The sequence below is a fragment of the Hippocampus bargibanti genome, linkage group LG12, assembly GCF_051943395.1.
Source record: "Hippocampus bargibanti isolate YZ-2025 linkage group LG12, ASM5194339v1, whole genome shotgun sequence".
In the NCBI taxonomy this organism is placed as follows: Eukaryota; Metazoa; Chordata; class Actinopteri; order Syngnathiformes; family Syngnathidae; genus Hippocampus; species Hippocampus bargibanti.
The window spans coordinates 3181067-3203193 of NC_142745.1; the positions used below are offsets into that span (position 1 = coordinate 3181067).

The window sequence follows — 22127 nt, forward strand, 5'->3', positions numbered from 1 at the left end:
AGTTAATCAGGCATTTCCGGCTCAGGTGAAGAGTACAGGGTGGGTGAAAAGGTCTAAGACCATGGCTGGTAATTTATTTTTGTTCAATGTCAGTCAACAGTCAAGATGGTGTAAACTAAACCGCAGAATCTATTTTAAATCCACTTTCTTTTTACACAGCAACACACAACACGTTCACTGAAGAGAATAGTACTTAGTTCAAAAGGTAAAATATACCTGTCAATACTACACGATGTTGCCATGATTGTGGAGAAATGGCAGTTTGGACACACAACTGATACCTGGGAGCATATACTGTTTTGAAAAAAAAAAGGTCAATGGGAATGTACAGATGATACCGTGTCTCAAATGATGTTAAAAAAATGTAATGAAGAAATTTTCCTCACTGAGGACAAAGTGATTGCTGAAGAAAAGCGGAATGAGTGACCTGCTGAGAAAAAGTCAGCTTGAACGTAGAGTTACAGCAGCGTGGTACACTGGCAACAGTGCTTCAAAAAAACTGTCAATTAATCAGGAGCCACAACATAAATGGATAGAAAAGGATCTCTCCTTTTTTCATCCAGAATAATACGGCCTTGGTCTCATAAAAACACCACATTTACACTTTACTTTTCACTCTTCATTTACTCACACTGGAGTTCAAATACTTGACACCACCCCCTATAGAGGAATTAGACGTTAATTGGCCTCCAATGATCAGCTTCAATGCTGTTGATGCTGCTAGATCCAAAGGGTCCCGAAACAACGTCGTCGAGATGAGCGCCAACCACTGAACTGCTGGGACCCGAGCCGTCAAATTGAGTGGAGGAATAGTACAAGCCTTGATCAGTGAGCTCCCGGCGGCCAAGGGTTGATGCTACAGTCGGTGGAAGATTGACATCGCTTTCATCTGCCTCGTCCACTTGTGACTTGTAGGAGAACAGGATCTTTGGTTCTGAGCTGCGGGGAAAGACAAGACAGATAAATGTGGGGAGATACGTTGTTTTTGTTCATCTATGCAGCTCGTTTGTTACAATGACTCTTTTTACATACCCAAAGAATCCTTTGAGGAATGTGATGTAGATGAGTGGTGCGAAAGCAGAGAAGTAGAGAAAGGTGGTGACGTCAACACAACTGAATCAGAAAAAGAAACAAGAGTAAGAGTTAGGACTTAAAGGACAACCGACGTCTCTGGACAAGTTGTGTCCAGAATTTGTAAAATGTCTTCAAATGACTTCTACTGAGCGTATTTTACAAAGATTCCACCGCATATAGCTATATTTTATCTTTTAAGACTCGCGCTGAATATTCCGAAAGTCTTGTTTTTGAGTTGGTGACGAGTCCTCACCTATGTCACTGAAGGAACGCCCCTGACCGAAAAAAAAGGACACATTGTAGCAGTCACGTCATCACGTCAATGCATTTTGCTGTACTTTGATCTGAAAACGTCGTGTAAGACCTAAAAGAGGCAGAAGAGGGCGACAAAGCTCCATGTAAGGAATTAATCAGCCTGTGGAAATGGGCTGATTAATTCCTCACACGGAGCTTGGTCGCCATTTTCTGCCTCTTTTTTGGTGATACATTTCCCCGCAATGTTGCCTCAAAATGGCACGGAATAAATTCTTTAATGGATTGCAAACACGTATGCTTTCTTCTTCAGAACTATTTGAATCATATTCATAACTGGATGAGTAACAAGAATGCATATTCTCCGAATCTGAAGCCATTGTTTTGATTCTCCAGCAAGGCAAGACGTCTTGGTGATATCACGAACAAGGGGGCGGGACCTTCTGAAACTGGCCACTTCCGGGTTAAATTTTTTTGCAGATTTTTTTTATTGGTGTTTTGCATTTGACTAAAAATATCATACTGTGTGTTTTGGGTATTTTAGATGCTATAAAACGTTTTTCTGATATCAGTTAAGAAACAAAAAAGTGATGTCGGTTGTCCTTTAAGGTAGTGCATGTAGTTGTAATTGGAGATGTAATAATTCATGGATTTTCCAACGAGAAGGGTGTGTGTGGTGTTCCTGCCTGCCTATCAAGTGTAAAATTTGACAACCAGGTCATTTTAGTTTAACTATTTTAGAAAATATGCCCATCAGTGAGCAGCTATTGTTGTGTACATGAATGGCTAATTTTCATAATTAACCACAACCACACTAAATTCTGCCCATGGCATACTAAAAATCCACAGACAAGTTTTTATACTAACCAGAGCCCCTCGATAATTCCTGCACACAGAAGGGCACTGCCCAGACCCTGGATGAAGTTCAATAAGGAGAGGGTGGCAGCATAAACATAGAAACTCTTCTTAGCTGCAGACGAAACACAATGAAAGTTGATCACAGCACAATTTAGGGGGAAAAAATGACATGCTCTTTTGTCAGTGTTACTCGAAGACCTTATTTATGTACAGTAAAGTCTCGTTATATCGATATTCAAGGGAGTCCGAAAAAATATCGATATAACCGGGACTATCGATATATCCGACCCTGTCTGCATGTAATTTTCTCCGTGCGTGCATAGAAATAGTATCGATATAACCGGGACTATCGATATATCGAGACTTTACTGTATTTATGCAGTAGTAAAAAAATATGTATTGATCTATCTATCCATCCATCCACTTATTTTTTTTTTTTACTTTATGCCCATAATTCATGTGCAGTGTGCTTTCTGTCAACAGAATTTTCAGTTTGTTAGTACACTCTGTGTGTTGACGAGAAATGTATCATTCACAAGCCAGAATGTATGACTGTGTTCACATTTGGACACAACATTATTCATGGTATTGTTTGTTCTGCTTTTGGATTGTTTTTTTTTAAGGCGCATCCTTGGCTGTTTACTCAGCAGGTCTACGAATACACAGGCTGAGCACAAAGAGCATATTTTGTTCTAACGGCGACTCAATCCATTGCAAAGCGACACTGAGTGTCGCTCGATTGAGCCGCCCCACTCTGTCCTACAACCGCACAGTATCGCTAACATTGTATTTGTTCCCCCCCACTTTTTTTCAGTATTCATGTTGTCTTACTGAGCCGGAAGCAAACTGAATCCTACTTTGCCAATCGGTGGCATTTCAGAGTGCTTCTCGGGGGAGGGACAGTGCACATCGCTCTATTCCAACTTACATGGCAGAGATATCCTCTCCCTCACTGGAGTTTTCGGCAAGATCACAATCAGAGAGTATACCTAGGAAAGACAGTGACAAGACACGTATTTCACCCAAATGATGCTCAAGAGTGATATCCAGCATGTCCATGTAGTTTTGCTTTTCCCCCTGATTACTAACCAAGAAGAAGAAGCAGGAGCTGGCCAACCAGAAATGACGCCCTCCATGTCCATAGATGTTGAAGTCCTCAGCGGACAGGTGACTGTCCGGGTAATAGATCTCTAAAGTGCCCTTGGTGGAATGCATTTTTATATATACTTGGTAAGGTTGGAGGTAACTGATTTCATCACTACATAACAGATTTCAGTGGAACATCTAACATTGAGATCCCTTAAAGGACAACCGACGTCACTTTTTTGTGTTTTAACTGACAACAGAAAAACGTTTTATAGCATCTAAAATACCCAAAACACGCAGTATGATATTTTTATTCAAATGCAAAACACCAATAAAAATGACTTGAAGTGTTCAAAATCTGCAAAAAATTGAGCTGCCAATCGGGTATTTTCAGAAAGTCCCGCCCCCAGTTCGTGACGTCACGCCAAGGCGTCTTGCATTGCTTGTGAATCAAAACAATGGCTTCAGATTCAGAGAATATGCTTTCTTGTTACACATCCAGTTATGAATATGATTCAAATAGTTCTGAAGAGGAAAGCATACATGTTTGCTATCGATTAAAGAATTTATTTGTGCCATTTTGAGGCAACATTGGGGGCAAATCTCTCGCCCAAAAAAGAGGCACAAAATGGCGACCTCCTGTGGCCACCTCCGTTTCCACAGGCTGATAAATTCCTTATATAGCGTTTGGATGCCCTCTTCTGGCCTTGTGGCAGCTTTTGGGTGCAACACGAGGTCCCCAGACCAAACAAGTACAGCAAAATACATTGACGTGATGGAAGGACCGCTACAATGCGTCTTTTTTACGGTCATGGGGGGGGGGGGGGTCCTTTAGTGACGTCACGTACGGACTCGTCACCAACTCAAAAACAAGACTTCCTGAATATTCAGCGCATCCTAAAAAATAAAATATAGCTATATGCGGTGGAATCTTATTAAAATACGCTCAGTAGAAGTCATTTGAAGCCATTTTACAAATTATGGACACAACTTGTCCGGAGACGTCGGTTGTCCTTTACGGTTGTAACATTCAGATATTTTACAAACAATTCATAAATATATTTCTCATAAATTATACGGTACTTTGAGAGCCTAAAATGCTTTTGGGTACCATGTTAGCGTACCTCACATCTCAATGAACATTGAAGGACCAAGATTGATCAAATGAAGGACTCTGGCTTTGGTCGATAAAATAAGAAAGTGGACTGTGTTTGTCTTTCGATGATCCACTGGTAACTTATGTATTAGATAATACTGTCAGCGTTTGTCATGTGAAGTTACCTGTGTGATGGAGTATGCCAAAGCGAGCACCGTTGTGATAGCCAGCACCCGCTTTATACTAGATCTACTCTCCAAATGACCTGGAAATGCAAAACGAGTCACACGACACGAAAATGAAACCTGCAATTGAACACTGGATCAAAAAAATTAAAAATACAGTGCCTAGAATACTCGACATGTGAAATGCAAAGTGAAACTATAAAGCAAACCAACCGAATGCCAGTCCGAGAATGACAACGCTGAGTTCAATGGCCAGTAAGAAGAAGCGGGTGATTTCCCATAATACCTTTGGGGGGGGGGGGGGGGGGGGGGAAAAAGAGAGAAAGAAGAGCAACAGAGACCAGGAGAATGCATTGTTGTTAAAGAGCTAGCTGTATGTTGTAACTCACAAACAGCATCTGTGTAACCAACTGAACAGCTGAGTTCTTCATCTATTTTAGCAAGTCCAGCAGTGTACATACCGCAGATAGATCTGTTATCGATAAATGTTACGTGAACAAGTCACACAAGTCTTTTCTTATTTATGCAACAACCTCACAAAGTCTTCAGGAGACTCCGATCAGGCCCATTGGCTGACATTACATGAAAGAAGCAAATGTCTATATCATGAGACAGCTGCTTGGAATTATTACACAATGCAATATCACCACCGAAGGCGCTAGCGCCGAAAAAAAAGGTGGGAGTGTTTAAGAATTATACAAACTAGCCATTACATGAGCTATACTTGTACAGTATAATCATATTAAAAGGAAACAGCAATTTATACTTGAATAATGCTCGATTTAATAATAAAGGAGATTTATTATTATTATTATTGTAGTTTGCAGTGGTATAGAGCGCTGCACTGCTATTTCCTTTCCATGTCCTTACTTTGTCGATGATGGTAGCAGAGCTGGATGCACTGACAGTCATTGATACAATGGCCCGGGTAATCCCAACTGCTGCTACGACAAATACCTAAAACGAAAAGAAATTCTTAGAAGACCAAATTAACAATGTAAGGTAAAAAAAAAAAAAATCGAGGTTTTGATCCCCGCCAAGTCTACCTGTCAACCGGTTATGAGCATATCTTTTGTATGGTGGTAAAGGTTTCATGAAGGTAATAGTTTGAGCTTGAAACAAATTAACATATGTTTCTGGGGAAATAACTTTGAGGCCAACCAGGCTTGCATTTTAGTTCGGAGGAGCCACTGTATTCGATGCTAGATTTTACGTTTAAAAACCTACCAGCAGGTAAAAGGTGATGAAGATGGGGCTGGACGTGACTCGTATCTTTGCCCTTGCTGATGGCAGCTTCCACATCAAGAAAACAAAGAAGGCCACATTTGGTATGAGGAGGGTGATGTCCCAGAAACGTACCCTAGAAAAGAAACCATACAGACATTGAGCATCATTATCGTCTGGATTTGGCTTTTTTTTTTTTGGTGTGGTCATTTAATACCTGGAGTCACCAACATCTTCATACAGAATTTGGAGACATTTGTGTGGCTTGCTGATGTTAGCTTCAGAATCAGGTAGCCATGTGGAGAAAGTAGACGTATTCCCTGGTGGTGGTGTCACGATGCTGCCATTGTATTGCGCAAACCTAACCACAGGAGTGGCTAGCATGGTTTTTCGCCTGAGGGACGGAACACAATACAAAAACGCAACGGAATAGACAGCAGGTCAGGTATTTTTCACATTGAATTCTTTGTTGATACCTCCCAGCAATGCACACATCATACCATGCATTCTCATCATTCATACAGAGGAATGACTTTCGGCGTTTTGTACTGCGAATGCACCTGCTCAGATCTGCTTTAAAACGTTGTTAGTACCCCTAATGTTCATGCGAGTGCGGCAAAAACAAACTAAAGGAAAAATGTCAGTCGTTAGGCTTCTACTTTGTATTATTTGTGTATGAGAACGATGTCGTAACAAACAACTTCCTCAAAAGATCTGGTGATTTAAACGCCCCATAATGTTGCTGTAATTGACCCAAAACTAGCAAAAGGAGCATAATCGTCACTCCATTTGCACAGTTTTGTTTTTGGACACATTTGGTTTTTAGACAGCGTTCACTGTTAGCCGACGTTGCCAGCCCGCCATGTTAGCCATCTAAACGCACTTTGTTAAATGGCATGATTGATTTTAGGACTGATCTAATAGCAACAAACATGAGAGATTGCGTGTATGATTCTCTGGCGCTTTCGTTTGTACTGTAACAAAAACGGAAAATAGATTGTAAACGCAACGACGCTAATTCCGCGATACAAGTTGTTTTACCTTTTCGGAAGACTCCGTTGTGCTGGAAACGTTGCAGTAAAATGTAGTGTTATCACACGGTTCACATGTTGCCCTACTAAATACACACGTCACTAAAATGGTCGATAAACCGGGACATGTTTTTTTTTCCTGGCGAGTTCGCTGGATTAATATGCCCGATTGTCAAATGATATTTTGCAAAACATCGTTGCAAACCTCGCGAGATTGTACAGTGACGTCACTCTGAAGTTTCGTCATGGTACCATATGAGGCAGACGTAAACATGTGAAGAAGTAAAAACGTATGGCGTATTATCTGATCAATCAAATTTAAACAATACGAATTAAAAAAAAGTTCGTTCTAAAAAAGGCTCTGACAACAATAGATTTCAGGTGATTTAAATATGTTCATACAATCTCCAGCATACCCCCCACCCTCGTGACCCTAGTGACTGGTGAGGTAAAGCGGTTCGAAAAAGGAATGAACGAATAAATAATTATTTGGGTCGTTCATTCAAATCGTATCTTTAAATTACAATTATAAAAACATATCTAAATCCTTCCCCATTCTAAACACTGAAAACAGAGATTTACAGAAACAAAAGTTGCCGATAAATTATGCTTACCACTCGTATGTTCAAAATTTTAGAACATACGAGATTTCACTTATTACAGGTACTTTTTTTAGAATCTTAAAAAGTATCTGCGCTAAGTTAAACCTGTAAATGAGTGTTTTTTTTTTACAATTATCACTTTTGAGCTTTTAAACGGAGAGGTGTATAGTGCAGCCCACTCACACATATTTTTCATAATAAAAAAAGCATTTGTGTCATTTAATTTGCGTCAAAGACAATACCTGTATGTCATGCATATTAGCATATTTGACAATAAAGCTGACTTTGACTTTTTTGAAAGCGCTGATTTAATGCAATCGAAATTTGCAGGTAAACCGTGTTTGCCACACCGTTTCAGTAAACCGAATATTACGTTGGATGCTAAGTTCAGTAAACGCGAGTCGTTGAGGGGTCACGTGTTACTTTATCTTAGGTTTCGCCTTCCAACTAACATTGACTCGGACAAATCTAAACGTGCGTTTGAATAAATCAATAAAGACGTCATCATTGTATACACTTTGTACGTGTACAATACCTCTAAATTCTCTGGTGGCAAAAGTCTGTTTACATTTTGCTGCATTTGAAGCAACGGGTGTGTCGGTCACTCATTTAAAACATCATCCACGCAGACTGTGCCCCCGCGACTGTTAAAATGAATAATATACATTTTTTTAAATTTAGAAATGCAAACTCACTGATTGAAAGAAGCCGTGGAGTCGTCGCATCAGGTGTCTCATGAGGAAATAGCTCATTCCATGTGTCGTTCGCGAAGAAACCGGCTGTAGGAGCCGGCTCTTCGAAGTAAACGACTGGACCCGATATTGATACACATACGTATATAGACATACTGTATTCATCATTTATTGTGTGGTAATCGAAGCTTACTTAAGTTGTTTTACTGTAGTTGCAAGTTTAGGAATATACAGCATCATTGGAAGTATTTGTTGGCCTTGTTTTGAGATGGGTGTTTGTTTATGTACTTTTATTTTTTGTAGTACTCCATGTTTTATGTTCAGAAGAACATAAAGCCATATACATTTAAAGAAATGATATATTGTATGTTTTTTTACATTAGTAATTCGTTTTACATATAATCTTGCACAATTTTTTGAAGTAAATTATTTTAAGCAACAAAAAAAACTGAGGATCCATTTGGGAGCCGAAAGAGCTTTTCTTTTTGGTGACCCAATCCAAAAGAAACAGCTCTCTAAAAAGAATTCCCATCACTACCGTTGACACAGACACCTGGCGATCAGTTTATTTAGGTACAATCTTGCAAAGTGCACTTCATTCAAACGTATGAAAAAGGCCACAAACTTTTATTAAAATCGATATATTTATTTCAAATTCATCTATTTCTGTACACACATTTCGTTTTCAAAGCAGCACATTTAACCAGCTCCAATACATCCCACCTTTCTGTTATGAAACGCATGCACAGAAAAAAAAAATATTAGTGTCATTAAATAATCTTAAAAAAACATTGCAGTTTAGCTCAATTCTTGGTTCGGTGGCAGTAAGTCACTATAAAAGCATCTCCTCATTCACAGTTTACAAACATTTCGAAAGGTCGTAGTACAGAAGAAAAAAGCTTCCTTTTCATTGAAATGTGTTGTTTGGTCACATTTTTTTTTTCTTTCAATTTGCTATTAGAGTCACTCAGTCTCTATTCCATTACAGTGTATATTGAATCAACCATTCCCAGGATACAAAACAACCATGCATTTTGTCTGCAGGAATAAGAATGTTCAAATTTAAACTCTACCATGTCTATATCCCCAACAATTAAGAGACAAAAAAAATCTCAGATAACATAAAATAAGTGAATAGTAGATGCAACACAGAAAGAACACAATTCCATATGCATGCAAGTTATAAACCATCACCTAAAATGGAATGTCATGTCACTGCTTTGTGCTTTATTGCCCCACCACATCACATTAATCGATAGTAGCTACAAATTTGGCATTGCATAACCCCCCCCCCCCCCCCCCCCCCCCCCATGCTGATAGATGTGACGCTGTTAAAGCATAATTGGAATGAATGTCAACGCAATGAATAAAAAAAGGCAATATATTGCGTGAAATTTTGCATCTTGAGGATGGACATTGAACTGACGGGAGGTTGATTTGACTGGTGAGTTCACTCAAAGGAAGGTATTAGGCATTCTAGGACAAAATGTGTCGTGACACATTGCTGTAAATTTCAAGGCAGACAATGGTTGCATATTTTTGGCAGGGAATAAGAATGGTGATGCTAGAGTAGTGTGTTGAGGTCCACTTGTGGCAGGGGCTCCTTCCAATAGGTGACGCTGCTAAATTCAGGACACACAAAAGTGGAAGAGCCACTCTCATCCAGCTCGGGGAAGAAATGCTCAACCAGCTCACCGAGGTGACTGTAACTGCACCGGACAGTCAAAATACGGTCAGAGATGGATGTTTCAAAGTGTTCCTTTACTACGAATATGCCGGATGAAACTTACGAGGACTTGTTTCCTTTGGTCATCTCTTGAATCAACTCTCCTTTCGGATTGACAGTAAATATCCTGGTGTTGAGAACTCCCACCTCCGTGTAGGCGTAAGCATCCTGCACAAACAATTCATAAGTATTCAGTATTACTTTCAAATCAGCGAACACGCTTCCTTAAAGGACAACAAACGTCTCCGGACAAGTTGTGTCCATAATTTGTAAAATGGCTTCAAATGACTTCTACTGAGCGTATTTTACAAAGATTTCACAGCATATAGCTATATTTTACGTTTTAAGACTCTCGCTGAATATTACTACGTCACTGAAGGAACGCCCCTGACTGAGAAAGGACATACCTTGCATCACCTCAATGCATTTTGCGGTACTTTGTTTGGTCTGAAAACTTCGTGTTGATGGCGAAATTAGAAGGTAAACACATAAATAATGGTGAATCGTTGTATGTTACACCGAGACAACTCTGATATTCGTTGACAAAAATTCCAAGCTCAATAATAAACCTCTTTCCAACGGAGCTCTGCCACCATCTTCTGCATTTTCTGTGACACTACACATCAGTCTTGAGCCATCAAAACGACCCAGAAAACCTTCTTTAATCGATTGCAAACATTTATACTTTCCTCTTCAGAACTATTTGAATCATATTCATAACTGGATGTGTAACAAGAAAGCATATTCTCCGAATCTGAAGCCATTGTTTTGATTCTCGAGCAAGGCAAGACGTCTTGGCGTGATGTCACGAAGTGGGGGCGGGACTTTCTGAAAATGTCATTTAAGTCATTTTTATTGGTGTTTTGCATTTGACTAAAAATATCAGCCTGCGTGTTTTGGGCATTTTAGATGCTATAAAACGTTTTTCTGATGTCAGTTAGGAAACAAAAAAGTGAATTCGGTTGTCCTTTAAATTGCAACCTTTTGTCCGTTTGCCAAATTGTCCTCGGTCATCATCTAAAAATAGAAAATAAGACACACAATAGATGGCGCTGCTTAACCTGACTATGACTTCTACCACCAATTGACTCGTTTGAGGGAATTAACACTTGGGATGACTGAGAGGGAAATGTTGCAGCGTTGCATACATTGGTCCTGTTCCCAAAGGCTGCGTAGAAAGGTTGTCTCTTTGGGTTGAATAAGTCCCTGATGTCGCTGAGGCAGGCGATTTTAAAGACTTCAGGCTTCTTCTCAATCACCTCCCTGCATCATAGATAAAAGACAATTCACAGGCATTTAACTTCAGATGGAGCAATAGGTTTTGCTTGCTGTACAAACAAGTGTTAGAATTACAATTTTTTTACAAAATTCTCTCCATTTATTTATTTTTTATCCTGCTTATCCCGTTCAAGGTAGAGAACGTTTGCACCTGTGCAGTGCAGAAAAGAGACTGCTTGGAGCCAGCAGTACCGGGCCTTTGGGAAGAACGGTGCCTTTGTCGTTGACCCACTGTAGGTAATTCTTCGTGATGGCGGCCATGCCGATAGCCCGCGCAGAACAATACAGGAATTTGTAGCCATTTCTGCAATGACACAAACAGTCATTTAAATAGATCTGCAAAACCGGTGTCTTACATTATAGTTGACCTACTGATGAATTTTGTGGTAGAGTTTGGCAATATCTTTGTGCGTCCAGTCTTTGCCAAATTGAGGCAGGATGTGTCCCAGAGCATCAGACCTGTCAGGGAAAAATAACATAAAATAAAATAAAATAAAATAAAATAAAATAAAATAAAACGTCTTTGAGCATTATTCGGTGCGAATATGCTTGAGTCGGAAGACTCAATTTGATCTATCACGCGTGTAGAGACAGCTGCGTTTACTTTGTGATTGTGCCGTCTATGTCTGATATGATGATGCGATCGTCCCAGTTCCACAAATAGATGGCGGCCTCACAGCGACAGGTGCCCTGGTACTGAGTGGTCACACTAAATATCACCTTGTTGACTCCTTCGCGCAGATTTAAGTTCTCCTGTTATGAAGTATAGTGACAAAAGAAGTGCGGTGAGGAGTCTCAAGGGCAAGCAAACATCATTATTTCATTGAAGGGGGGCATGCGGGCGACTCACAATTTTGCACATAGAGGAAAAATGTTATGAAGACACTGAGGCATTGCAATAAAATGTGAAAAAAAAATGTGTCTACTTACAATCTGTTCAGATGTCAGACGAAGTGATTTGCGGTATATTTGAGTGAGACACTGAGTGGTGCGAAGTGTCTCAGTTGACATGCTCGAAGTCAGAACGGCTTTGTGGCCAAGCCTTGCCATCGCATCTTGATCCGCATCATCCGTTATGGCTCTTGTAGGGGGTGGAAAAATTAATGCATTAAAGCACAGGTGTCAATGTCAAGGCCCGCGGTCCAAATCCGGCCCGCCACATCGTTTTTTTCGGCCCGCGAAAGCAAATCAAACTTGTTAAATTCCATGATGATTGCTAAAATCTGAGCCAAAATTTCATATTTTTGGATGTCAACCACAATAAGTCATTATTCTTGACTTCAGATTTGAAAACGAGTTATTCATTAATTTGCTGTGTGCTCTATATGTAATATTTGAAGGGATTTAAACATTCTAATGGGTTCCTCAAATTCATAACGGCCCTCTAGAGGAAACCATAACTACAATGTGGCCCGCGGCAAAAAATGACTTTGACAACCCTGCATTAAAGTGATTGGGCTTGTCGTCAATTATACTGAATGATATTTAAAAGACAATTTCCTGTCCTTTAAGAAAATAAGGTGAGCGAAAATATTTGACAAACTGAGTGCGTCATTCTACAGCGCTGTGATTGATGAAGCTCTTTCATTAGATGTTACTGCTGTCAACTGAGGATTTAATGAACCCTTGGCTTAATTGGATGCCAAAATATGTTCCAGCAATGGAAGTACACATTATTAAATGTTACAGGTTACATTGTTGATATAAATAACCATACAATACTGCGTTAGGGTCCCCGCGCTGTATTTCCTGGTCGTCTTTCTTCGAGGACTCTTGCTGAAACACCAAGAAGAGACACCAAGAGGCATTGTCAGTAAATGTGCTATGAGCAGTGGCCTCCATGTTTTAAAACACAAAGAGAGCAACCTGGTTGTTGTCCATGTCTCGTCGCCTCCAGGAAAACCACCATCTTCCAGACTTCTTGGGCATTTTGTACTTAACTAGTTTCTGAACAGTACTCTGAGGATGGAGAATAGAATATTCACAAATAAGTACTATCACATTGAGTGAATTGTGCATTTGTTACATCACATTATTAAAGAGCTTTGTCATGAGATTGATTGAATTAAAGCTAAAGTCCAAACCAATATTTCAAATTGTCGTATGTAAGTCACAATAACCTTTTACTTCAGATTTGAAAACTAGTTATTCATTCACATCACTTGCAGGGCGCTGGGGGTTGAAGTGCTGGTCAGACCTCTGGCAATGTTTTTCCTTTCCACAAGGGGGCAGCATTTGCCCTTTGTCCATGTCAGTGCTTTGTTATATAAGCGCGATATAAATCAATATGTATGTATTGCATTGTATTTTGTACAGCCACCCTCATTTCAAGCTCATATAATTCCAGACCCATATAAGTTAGGAATTAACTCTTTTTTCTGTTGAAAGAAGGGAGTGTAATTTTTTGTGTGCTGAATTTAATGTTTATGTAGCCCTAAAACTCAATAAACTGTGGGTCCTGCAATTTGAGTGACAATGCCAAAAGCCTTGGCACTGGAGTGGACATATTTTTTTTGCACATCGTCTGGCAGTGAATGAGATCAAAACAAACCAACCTTGGGTAAATTGTTCTGGAAAGCTGCCATCGACAAGACCATTGGAGCAGCCACCGCCCAGTTATAATAGCTGTCAAACATAGTCAAAATTTTGACTACAGTTGAAGAAAATATATGTGTATTTTCATTGATGATTAAAAAAAAAACTCTTACTTGGAGTTGATACGTATCACGAGGCTCGGATCATCGACGATCCCAGGATTGCTGACAAAGTCCTCGTACGACACCGAGTGCTCCAGAAATTTCTCTGGATATACAGAAAAGGACATACAGTAAAGTCTCGTTATATCGATATTCACGGGAGTCCGAAAAAATATCGCTATAACCGGGACTATCGATATATCCGACCCTGTTTGCATGTAATTTTCTCCGTGCGTGCATAGAAATAGTATCGATATAACCGGGACTATCGATATATGCGATATCGATATAACGAGACTTTACTGTATTTGATAATATGAGTTGAAGCGTCAATGCTGAAATCACACCAAAATCACACTTACCTTTGGTGATTTGGCTGGTGTTGCCCACGTGTCCGCAGAGTGACATGCTGACCTCTGTGGCGTAGGAGGCAGAATCGGACAAGTATTCCGTACCGCTGTCCAGCGCGCCGACAGATTGCGGTGAATGACTTGGTGAGCCAAAGCCTTGCTCGACGACAGGAGGGAAACTCTCCGTTTCACTGCAGATATCACAGAAAAAATAGAGGAAAATACTTTTTCATGACACTGTACACAAAAATCCAACTTTGGCCATCTTACTTCTTCGGGAAGTAGAGTGCTGCAACCTCGGGGTCAAGTGAGGTCAAATCATCCAGGTAAATGCCGGTTTGTCCGAGATGATGATTTCGTCTACCTACAAAAGTATGAACATGCTTATAAAATCCTGACTTCATGATTGCATATGAGCAAAATCCAGGCAAAAAAATACTTTGCCGCTCACCTTTCTTTTTGTCTTGCTGCTCCGGTTTGGTAGATGTGTCGGCGCAGTTTCCTAACACCTCATCGGCTGTCCAGCTGACCCCATCGTCTCTGGCTTCATCTTTTGGAGTGGTCAATTCTGCCGTTTCAAGTCTACCGTCCTCCTCCCCTCCCTCGACGCAAGGATCGATCCCGCTGTCGCCCTCACTGACGGGCGCGCTGGCAGTACAGTATTGATCCCTGTTCTCGGTCTGCATCATGGCGGAGGATTCCGCACAAGCGACAATGCCGTTGTCAGCGATGTTTCTTTCGACCAATGTGTGTTTTGTTTGATGACTGTTCTTATCATTTTGGTCTTCAGCTGCTTCTTTCATGCCAACATTTGGGCCATGATGGACTGTATGATGGTCTTCATGGGCAACGACTTCCGAGTCATCCTTCTCTGACTTTGAAATGTCGCAATGGGGTGATGTGGTCAAGATTTCATCAAAGTTCAGGGGCAACGTTTGTAAAGCGCAGTTACTCAGGTCAAGTGATTGAGTCCTAGGTTGCGGTCTGACCACAGTAACCTGGCCCGCTTTGCTACAATTGTCCACAGGCTCGTTGCCCATGTCAAAGGAGTCTTGCCGCTGAATGGTGCGAAAATGAGACGAGTTCGACTGCTGAAGCTCCACGGATGGTCGTTCCGATTGACGTGGCTGGACAAGGTGAAAACAGACAAATGGATGTTGTCTATGAGCGTCTGAAGGACTTTTTCACGGCACATAACTGCGTCGAGTCTTAGCATACCGTAGGAAATCCTCCCCAGTTCCACTGCATCAATACCCCAGATGACTCGTGGTTTTTGACCACAAGCTCGGAATCACTCTTGGGAGAAGACGGCCGGCTGTCAAAAACGCTGTCGGGATAAATAGGAGGAAATGTAACAGCCTGGCAATATCAATTCTACACATGAAGAGGTGACTTTCCCACTTTTCAACAGGTGACTGATCTCCATCCGAGTGTCGATGAGTATCTCTGACCCCCGAATCCTCAGCGGGCTCCTCAGACAACGAATAGTACACTGACTTACTTGAACGCACAAAACAAAGCACAGTGACGACAGTGAGAACAAACATAACACAATGTATGGGTGGGCCATGCTATTTTCAGCCAAGCGATGAATATGAAATGAGTTTTGGTGTGGAGCGTGGAGTCATATTTTGAAGCAAAAAGCATACATTTAGGTCATTAAGCAATTTGAGATATCACGAATGATGATGTCACAACTCTGCCACGTGGAGTGAATGAACAGTAGGCTACTATCACCACAAATGTCTAATTTATGCTTTGCGTTTCAAGTGGGTTGAGCAGTTTGTCGAAGCGCAAGATAACGTCTAGGTTGGATATAACCCTGAACATTCAGACTTCGGTCACATTACAAAACATTCCATGCAAATCTGATAATATGAAAAATGTGAAAACAAAAACATAACAAAATAAAACAAATAAAAACAAATAAATAATGAAAATATAAAAAGAGTATTTAAAAAAAATTATTTAATTAAAAATTCAAAATAAAAATATAAATACAAAATAATAAACTTCTTTCTTTTCCTTTCGGCTTTTCCCTTTAAGGGGTCGCCACAGCGAATCAGTGTCCTCCATCTTAAGAGGTTTTGGCCAAGCTTTAATAATAAACTAAACATTAAAAATTAATAAACACTTAAAATATAAAAAATAAAATACACAATAAAAAACAAAAAGTAAAAATAAAAAATAAATACATAAAATAACTACAACATACAAAATAACAAATAAAACGTTACATAATCTAAAAATACAAAATAAAAATAGTAAATACAAAATAAAAAGAGTAAATACAAAAGAATAAATAAAAAATCATAAATTAATAAATTAAATAAAATAAAAAATAATGTTAAAAAATTAAATATATAAAAACATAAAAAATACGTTAAAAAAATAAATAACAAAAAATACAATGAAAATAATTAAAATAAAAATACAAAATACATAAAACATAGTAAATACAAAATAAATTAAAAATCACAAATTAATACATTAAAAATGAAAATATGAAAACATTGAAAAAAAAAGCATGAACAAAAAAATTACTATAAAAATACAAAATACATAAAAAATACAAAATAAAAAATACAATTCTGAGCCACTCATTGTTCACTGACCTGACTTGCAAAACTGTGGCATGGTTATCTCTATCTGGACTATCTTGTCCGCTCTGATCTTTGTCCCACTCCCTGTCTTTTTCTTGCTCGTCCGAAGAAGAGATACACTCTTCTCTCTGGTGACTATCTGAGCGCACGCGTTTACGTCGACGCCTCTTCCTGCGTGTTCCTGAACCAGAGAGGGAGAATCCGTCGTTGGTCTCCTCGTTGTCTTCGGGGGCATCAAAGGGAATTGGGGAAGTGCACAGATGGGCTGGGACTTCGGACTGTAAGAAATGAGGAAGAGCGAGAATTGAACTCAGAATCTCAGAACTATTTAGAGTCATGTGATGTATATGTATGTATATCGAGCCGGGCCTTATATATCTTTGATCTCACCTCAAAGTTTTCATTTTGTTCAACAAAAAAAGCTTCTCCATTGTCTCCTAGCTTCATGTGCAGGTCCACAGATTCTCCATTGATCTCAATGTCCACCTAACAGAACAGTGAGGGCCATCATTAAAGCAGAAAATAGCCACTTTAAAAATGGAACAGAGGGGTGCTCAAACAAAATGGAGAGAAATTGGAGAGAAACTCAACTTACTATTTTCTCTTTGGAGCGAAGCACGCCGAGTTTGCCGAAACGGACATGAAAGGGGGAACACTGGAATGAGCCATCGGGTTGACGCACCACGATGACGTCGATTCCCCCAGTGAGAGTGGCGGGGTTAAGGCCGCAATATAGCTCCTTGACCGTCACATATACGGTCTCTGCCAACTGGCCCACAATATTCATGGTTTGGGACTGTGTATCAAAAAGAAGACGGAAGTCCGTTATGAACGGGAATAACACAAAATGACTCGTCCGTTGACAGTAATCTCTTTTTGAAATCAATTTGAGTACCTCCAAACAAGTCTCTCAAAAAGTCAAATTATAACCATAGAAACAGCTATAGAAGACATTACTGCGCCAGAGGAAGAGACCTACATCTTAGTTCAATGTGTATATAAAATACACTAAAAACACATGGGTCAAAAATAGCTACTTAAACATTTAACTTAAAGGACAACCGACACCATTTTTTTGTTTCCTAATTGACATTGGAAAAACATTTTATAGCATCTAAAATATCCAAAACACGCAGGCTGATATTTTTAGTCAAATGCAAAACACCAATAAAAATGACTTAAAGTGTGATAAAACTGCAACAAATTGAGCTGCGAATTGGGGGTTTTCAGAAAGTCCCGCCCCCAGTTCGTGACGTCACGCCAAGTCATCTTGCCTTGCTCAAGAAACAAAACAATGGGCTCACGTTCAGATTCGGAGAAGATGCTTTCTTGTTACTCATCCAGTTATAAATATGATTCAAATAGTTCTGAAGAGGAAAGCATAAATGTTTGCAATCGATTAAAGGAGTCCTCCCATATCAATTCGAGCCGTCAATGACAGGAATGTAGCATACCAGACAAAGGCAGAAGATGGCGCCCAAGCTCCGTTGGAAATGGACTGATTTGTCTGCTGGGAATTTGTGTCAGCGAATATCAAATAGTTGTCTTGGTGCAAAACACAACGATTCACCATCGCGTTATTTATGTGTTTTCCTTCTAATTTCGCCATTAACACGCATCAACACGAAGTTTTCAGACCAAACAAAGTACCGCAAAATGCATTGTGTGTCCTTTCTCGGTCAGGGGCGTTCCTGCCGTGACGTCACGTAGGGGATCGTCATCAACTCGAAAACAAGACTTCCTGAATATTCAGCGAGAGTCTTAAAACGTAAAAATAAGGTATTATATATATATATATATATAGCTATCAATCACAAGCCAATTTCGCCATCACGTAATTGTTCGGCTCAGAATTCAGAATCGCCAGCATTCCCCTCAGCAACCTACAACAAGCTTCAACAAGCTACTCCACATCTTTGCAAATTTAGGATACTGAAATTTATTGCTTCCGCTATTTCTGTCATCAGATTTCATAACTTAAAATTTTTGTTTTAACTTGAAACGTATCATTGAAAAGAATTGGATTCACGCTCACAATAAATCAATGTTATCTAACCACTTTGCATTACAGTGTGTCATGAGATATATCGGATATCCAGGAAATGTTCACTTCACGCAAAAATGATTTGAGCTTTATTTCAGCTTTTCAACCATGACTGACATTCAGCGATTGAGCTGCTGAAGCCAAGTCTCTCGGATTTGTGCAAGTTTATCCATTTTTGCTTTCAAGTAAACGAGGCCAGATTTCACTTTGAGTACATGTTCTGCTTGACCACATCGTTTTTATATGATGCAAAACTCAGGTCTTACCCAAAGTGAAGGATGCAGATGTTCTTTCTCAACCGGGCTACAATTCTTTGACCTTCTCTCTCCCATACCGCAGAACCATTAAAATCCCTCACCCATAAACCACACCGAGCTCCGATTGCCAAGATAACCCTCATCTATATTTTTCATATTACTCGAGAGTACCCTAATGATAACTTTTGACTTGCTTGAATCACTCTAACGTAAGACGAAGGAAAGGTTTTTCCCACATGCTCCACTGGAACTCCAATTTGCCCAATTGCAATGACACTCCTGTCAAACTGGTGATCAGTCCCGTAAATGATGCTGTATCGTGAATTCAGGGTAAAATGAGGCGGCTATGAGAGAGGCCTAGCACATTCATCCAAACACTTTTGCTTCCTCTGTGTTGAGCTATTTAACGCAGCACCCAAAGACACCCACTCTCCTGCCACACATGGCAGCTAAACCAGCATTTTCCGAGAGGCTTCGACATTCTATTCAAACCAGGCAAGCGTGGAAATGCGGCCCATACAACTCATCAGTCAGTCATCAGTTTCTGGACTTGACTACAGCTCTCCCTGGGGGATGAGTGATCCGTGGGAATTCTCGGTCCATTTGGGAGGAAGTCAGGCAGATATTTGGGACATAACAGACACCGCTGCTACTTAAAGAAGAAAATCATTAGAGCCAGTCTAGACCAAAAAAAAATATATATAGCACTTTCATAGCTATGCATGAGAATATCAGTCCACTTGAACAAACCGACTGTGGTATTTAAAGATAATGAAATAAATAACCTGTATTGTGAAGCAGTTTGTGTAGGTTTTCTTTTTTGAATAATAAAATTCACATTCAATCAGATTTTATCCAGATAAAAATAGTAAGACATCTTTTAATGGCTTATATAACACCAAATCAGTAAACAACACAACATAAATTGACTGTAGACCTACTTTGTTTTTTTAGCGTTATTATTGATTTGTTGGTCTGTTTGGTTTAGTTCTCTTTTTTTGGTGATTTGTTTCCCCCCTGCTGTGTGAAATGTTATTGTTTTGTTTCATTGTTTATGTGCTATGTTTTGTTTTACACGTGCCTGTTGTGTTTAGTTTTACTTGTGATGTATTTGTTTTTGTGATTGGTTATATGTGGCTGTGTTTTGCACTTCAAGGCCACCAGTGTATGAATCAGTTCAGATACTTAATGATGAATATAAGTAACGATAATAGAGATTACCCCCACCACCGTGGTATCCAACTTAAAAACAATTTATGAAACTTGTTTTGAATAACGCCACATACATAGTGATTGCAGGTGAGGTTCGACAACCAATATTATCATTCAACAAGACTAAAATGTGTTCAAACTAACTAACAAACTGCCCTGCAATATTCGGCGCTAAACTGATTACAGTACACGACACAATAAATCAAAAGTTCAGTCATAACCTCTTATCACACCTTCAAAGCTGGAGCCACATCAACGGTCATTTGCACCGTTACAGTACGAAGATAAAGGGTCTCAGAACAACGTTGTACAACGTAATCGCTGATATTTTGACTATCAAATGTCGAACAAGATCCAGATTATTGGTTACCAAAAAATGACCGAAGAATGGAAAAGCTTACCTTTTGGAAACGATGTTCAGCTTGTGAGGGCGTCAGCCATTGTAGATACTTCCGTGTGTACGAGTAAGACATGTGACGCCAGGAGCCAATGAAAAACCGGGAATGCCTTCGGACACGCCCATGAGTTTTAAGCGTCAACAAAGCGTCTTAGCAGGAGTTTGGCCTGCCGAATTGGCTAATGACTGAAAAAAACAACACTTCTTGCTCGATAAACGCATTTTTACCACATCTACATAAACACCTCACTAGCAGACATAGGTTATAATTTTTAAAAGAACATCAAGTTAGTGTATTTTAGAAGTGTGATTTTGACTGCAGTGTTGTGAACCCAACTCATTGTGTGAGACAGAAAATGAAGTCATGCTTCTTTGTACTGAACTTTGTGACGTTCCACATAGTGTATTATTTCTTTCTTTCTTCAAAATGCTGCCTCTTACAAAAATATTGTCTCATTTTTTAATTTTTTCGAATGGCCACTTGGCACATTATGAGAAAACGGCAGTAATAAACAATAGGAATATAAAAAATATAAGCATCAATACCATCGCAAAAGAACAAGAAAAATGTCAGACCAAAGATCAAAGGGAGGATAAAATTAAGATTATCTTACTTTTTCTTACTTTTCAGGTGAATGCATTTGGATTGGATATGCCTTTATTCGTCTCACAGTGGAGAAATTTATTTGCAGTTACTTTATAACCGTTTGAATGACAACTTTGCATTTTGATTTAAATAATGCTGTTATTTATGTATGATGAGTGATATAGTTTTAAATATTAATACGCCTCCATTGGACATGTGTTGAGATTTAGCAATTGTACTAAATCAAACAATTAATCTACTCTGTCCTATGTTTTACTTGTTTGGATGAACACTTGTAACCTACCGTAATTTCATGTTTGTCATGTTGTTGGGGAGATAAGTGTAGTTATGTACGATGCTGTCATGTTTGTAAATTGTTAAACTATTTTATCCAGCAGAGGGTGTTATTGCTTTTGAAGAACAACCTAGACTCGTTCATTGCCGTTTTTTTTTTGCAGTGGCGGAATCTTACTGCATACTTTTAGTAGTAGTATTTTTATTATTATGCTTTATTATTATGCTTGTTAATTAATATTTTTATTATTATTGTTGTTAGTAGTACTTTATTATTATTATTATTATTATTAATAATAATAATAATTAAATTATGTATTATTGTTATTATTGTTGTTAGTAGTACTGTAGTAGTAGTGATAGAATGATTATATAGCAGTGCTATATTGGAATTAGTACAACATATAATGCAATAGGGCTCTTTTATGCCCTAGAGCAGCATTGCTCCATGGCATAAATCAGGGGATGTTCATGTCACAGTGGTGGCAAAGCAAGGTGCCTATTTAAAGGACAACCGACGTCACTTTTTTGTTTCCTAACGGACATCAGAAAAACGTTTTATAGCATCTAAAATACCCAAAACA

At 39.3% G+C, this 22127-nt stretch overlaps 2 protein-coding genes across 3 annotated transcripts; both read right to left on the reverse strand.

Moving 5' to 3' along the window:
* Positions 1 to 52: 52 nt before the first annotated feature.
* tpra1 (transmembrane protein, adipocyte asscociated 1) lies at positions 53 to 7005 on the reverse strand. The gene is made up of 11 exons (XM_089010964.1): positions 6817 to 7005; positions 5993 to 6169; positions 5779 to 5911; positions 5422 to 5508; positions 4765 to 4837; positions 4552 to 4631; positions 3274 to 3384; positions 3113 to 3173; positions 2194 to 2296; positions 1033 to 1113; positions 53 to 939 (listed from the first exon to the last, which is right to left on the reverse strand). The coding sequence occupies exons 2-11, from the start codon at positions 6157 to 6159 to the stop codon at positions 672 to 674; spliced, it is 1164 nt and encodes a 387-aa protein (XP_088867090.1). The 5' UTR covers positions 6160 to 6169; positions 6817 to 7005; the 3' UTR covers positions 53 to 671.
* Positions 7006 to 9560: 2555 nt separating this feature from the next.
* On the reverse strand, positions 9561 to 20725 carry LOC148889990 (phosphatidate phosphatase LPIN3). Of its 2 annotated transcripts, none has more exons than XM_089010322.1 (20): positions 20668 to 20725; positions 17349 to 17549; positions 17144 to 17239; positions 16766 to 17031; positions 15552 to 15650; positions 15369 to 15477; positions 14602 to 15277; positions 14421 to 14514; positions 14163 to 14341; positions 13813 to 13906; positions 13660 to 13729; positions 12971 to 13063; positions 12822 to 12880; positions 12035 to 12185; positions 11709 to 11857; positions 11477 to 11563; positions 11256 to 11408; positions 10975 to 11089; positions 9891 to 9994; positions 9561 to 9809 (listed from the first exon to the last, which is right to left on the reverse strand). In XM_089010322.1, exons 2-20 carry the CDS (start codon positions 17538 to 17540, stop codon positions 9665 to 9667), a joined length of 2931 nt encoding a protein of 976 aa, XP_088866448.1. In that variant the 5' UTR covers positions 17541 to 17549; positions 20668 to 20725; the 3' UTR covers positions 9561 to 9664. The 2 variants fall into 2 exon arrangements, with proteins under 2 accessions (XP_088866448.1, XP_088866449.1); XM_089010323.1 differs by lacking the exon at positions 20668 to 20725 and adding an exon at positions 19064 to 19144.
* Between the last annotated feature and the right edge of the window lie 1402 nt (positions 20726 to 22127).

Coding starts and splice junctions, on each gene's coding strand:
- tpra1 (XM_089010964.1), bottom strand. CDS start 6,159: ATGCTAGCCACTCCTGTGGTTAGGTTTGCGCAATACAATGGCAGCATC. Junction 3,385..4,551: donor TGGCATACTCCATCACACAG/GTAACTTCACAT, acceptor CATTCCACCAAG/GGCACTTTAGAGATCTATTA. Junction 940..1,032: donor TTCCTCAAAGGATTCTTTGG/GTATGTAAAAAG, acceptor CTTTCCCCGCAG/CTCAGAACCAAAGATCCTGT.
- LOC148889990 (XM_089010323.1), bottom strand. CDS start 19,129: ATGGGAGAGAGAAGGTCAAAGAATTGTAGCCCGGTTGAGAAAGAACAT. Junction 14,342..14,420: donor GCACTCTACTTCCCGAAGAA/GTAAGATGGCCA, acceptor TGATATCTGCAG/TGAAACGGAGAGTTTCCCTC. Junction 13,064..13,659: donor TCCAGAACAATTTACCCAAG/GTTGGTTTGTTT, acceptor CTCCATCCTCAG/AGTACTGTTCAGAAACTAGT.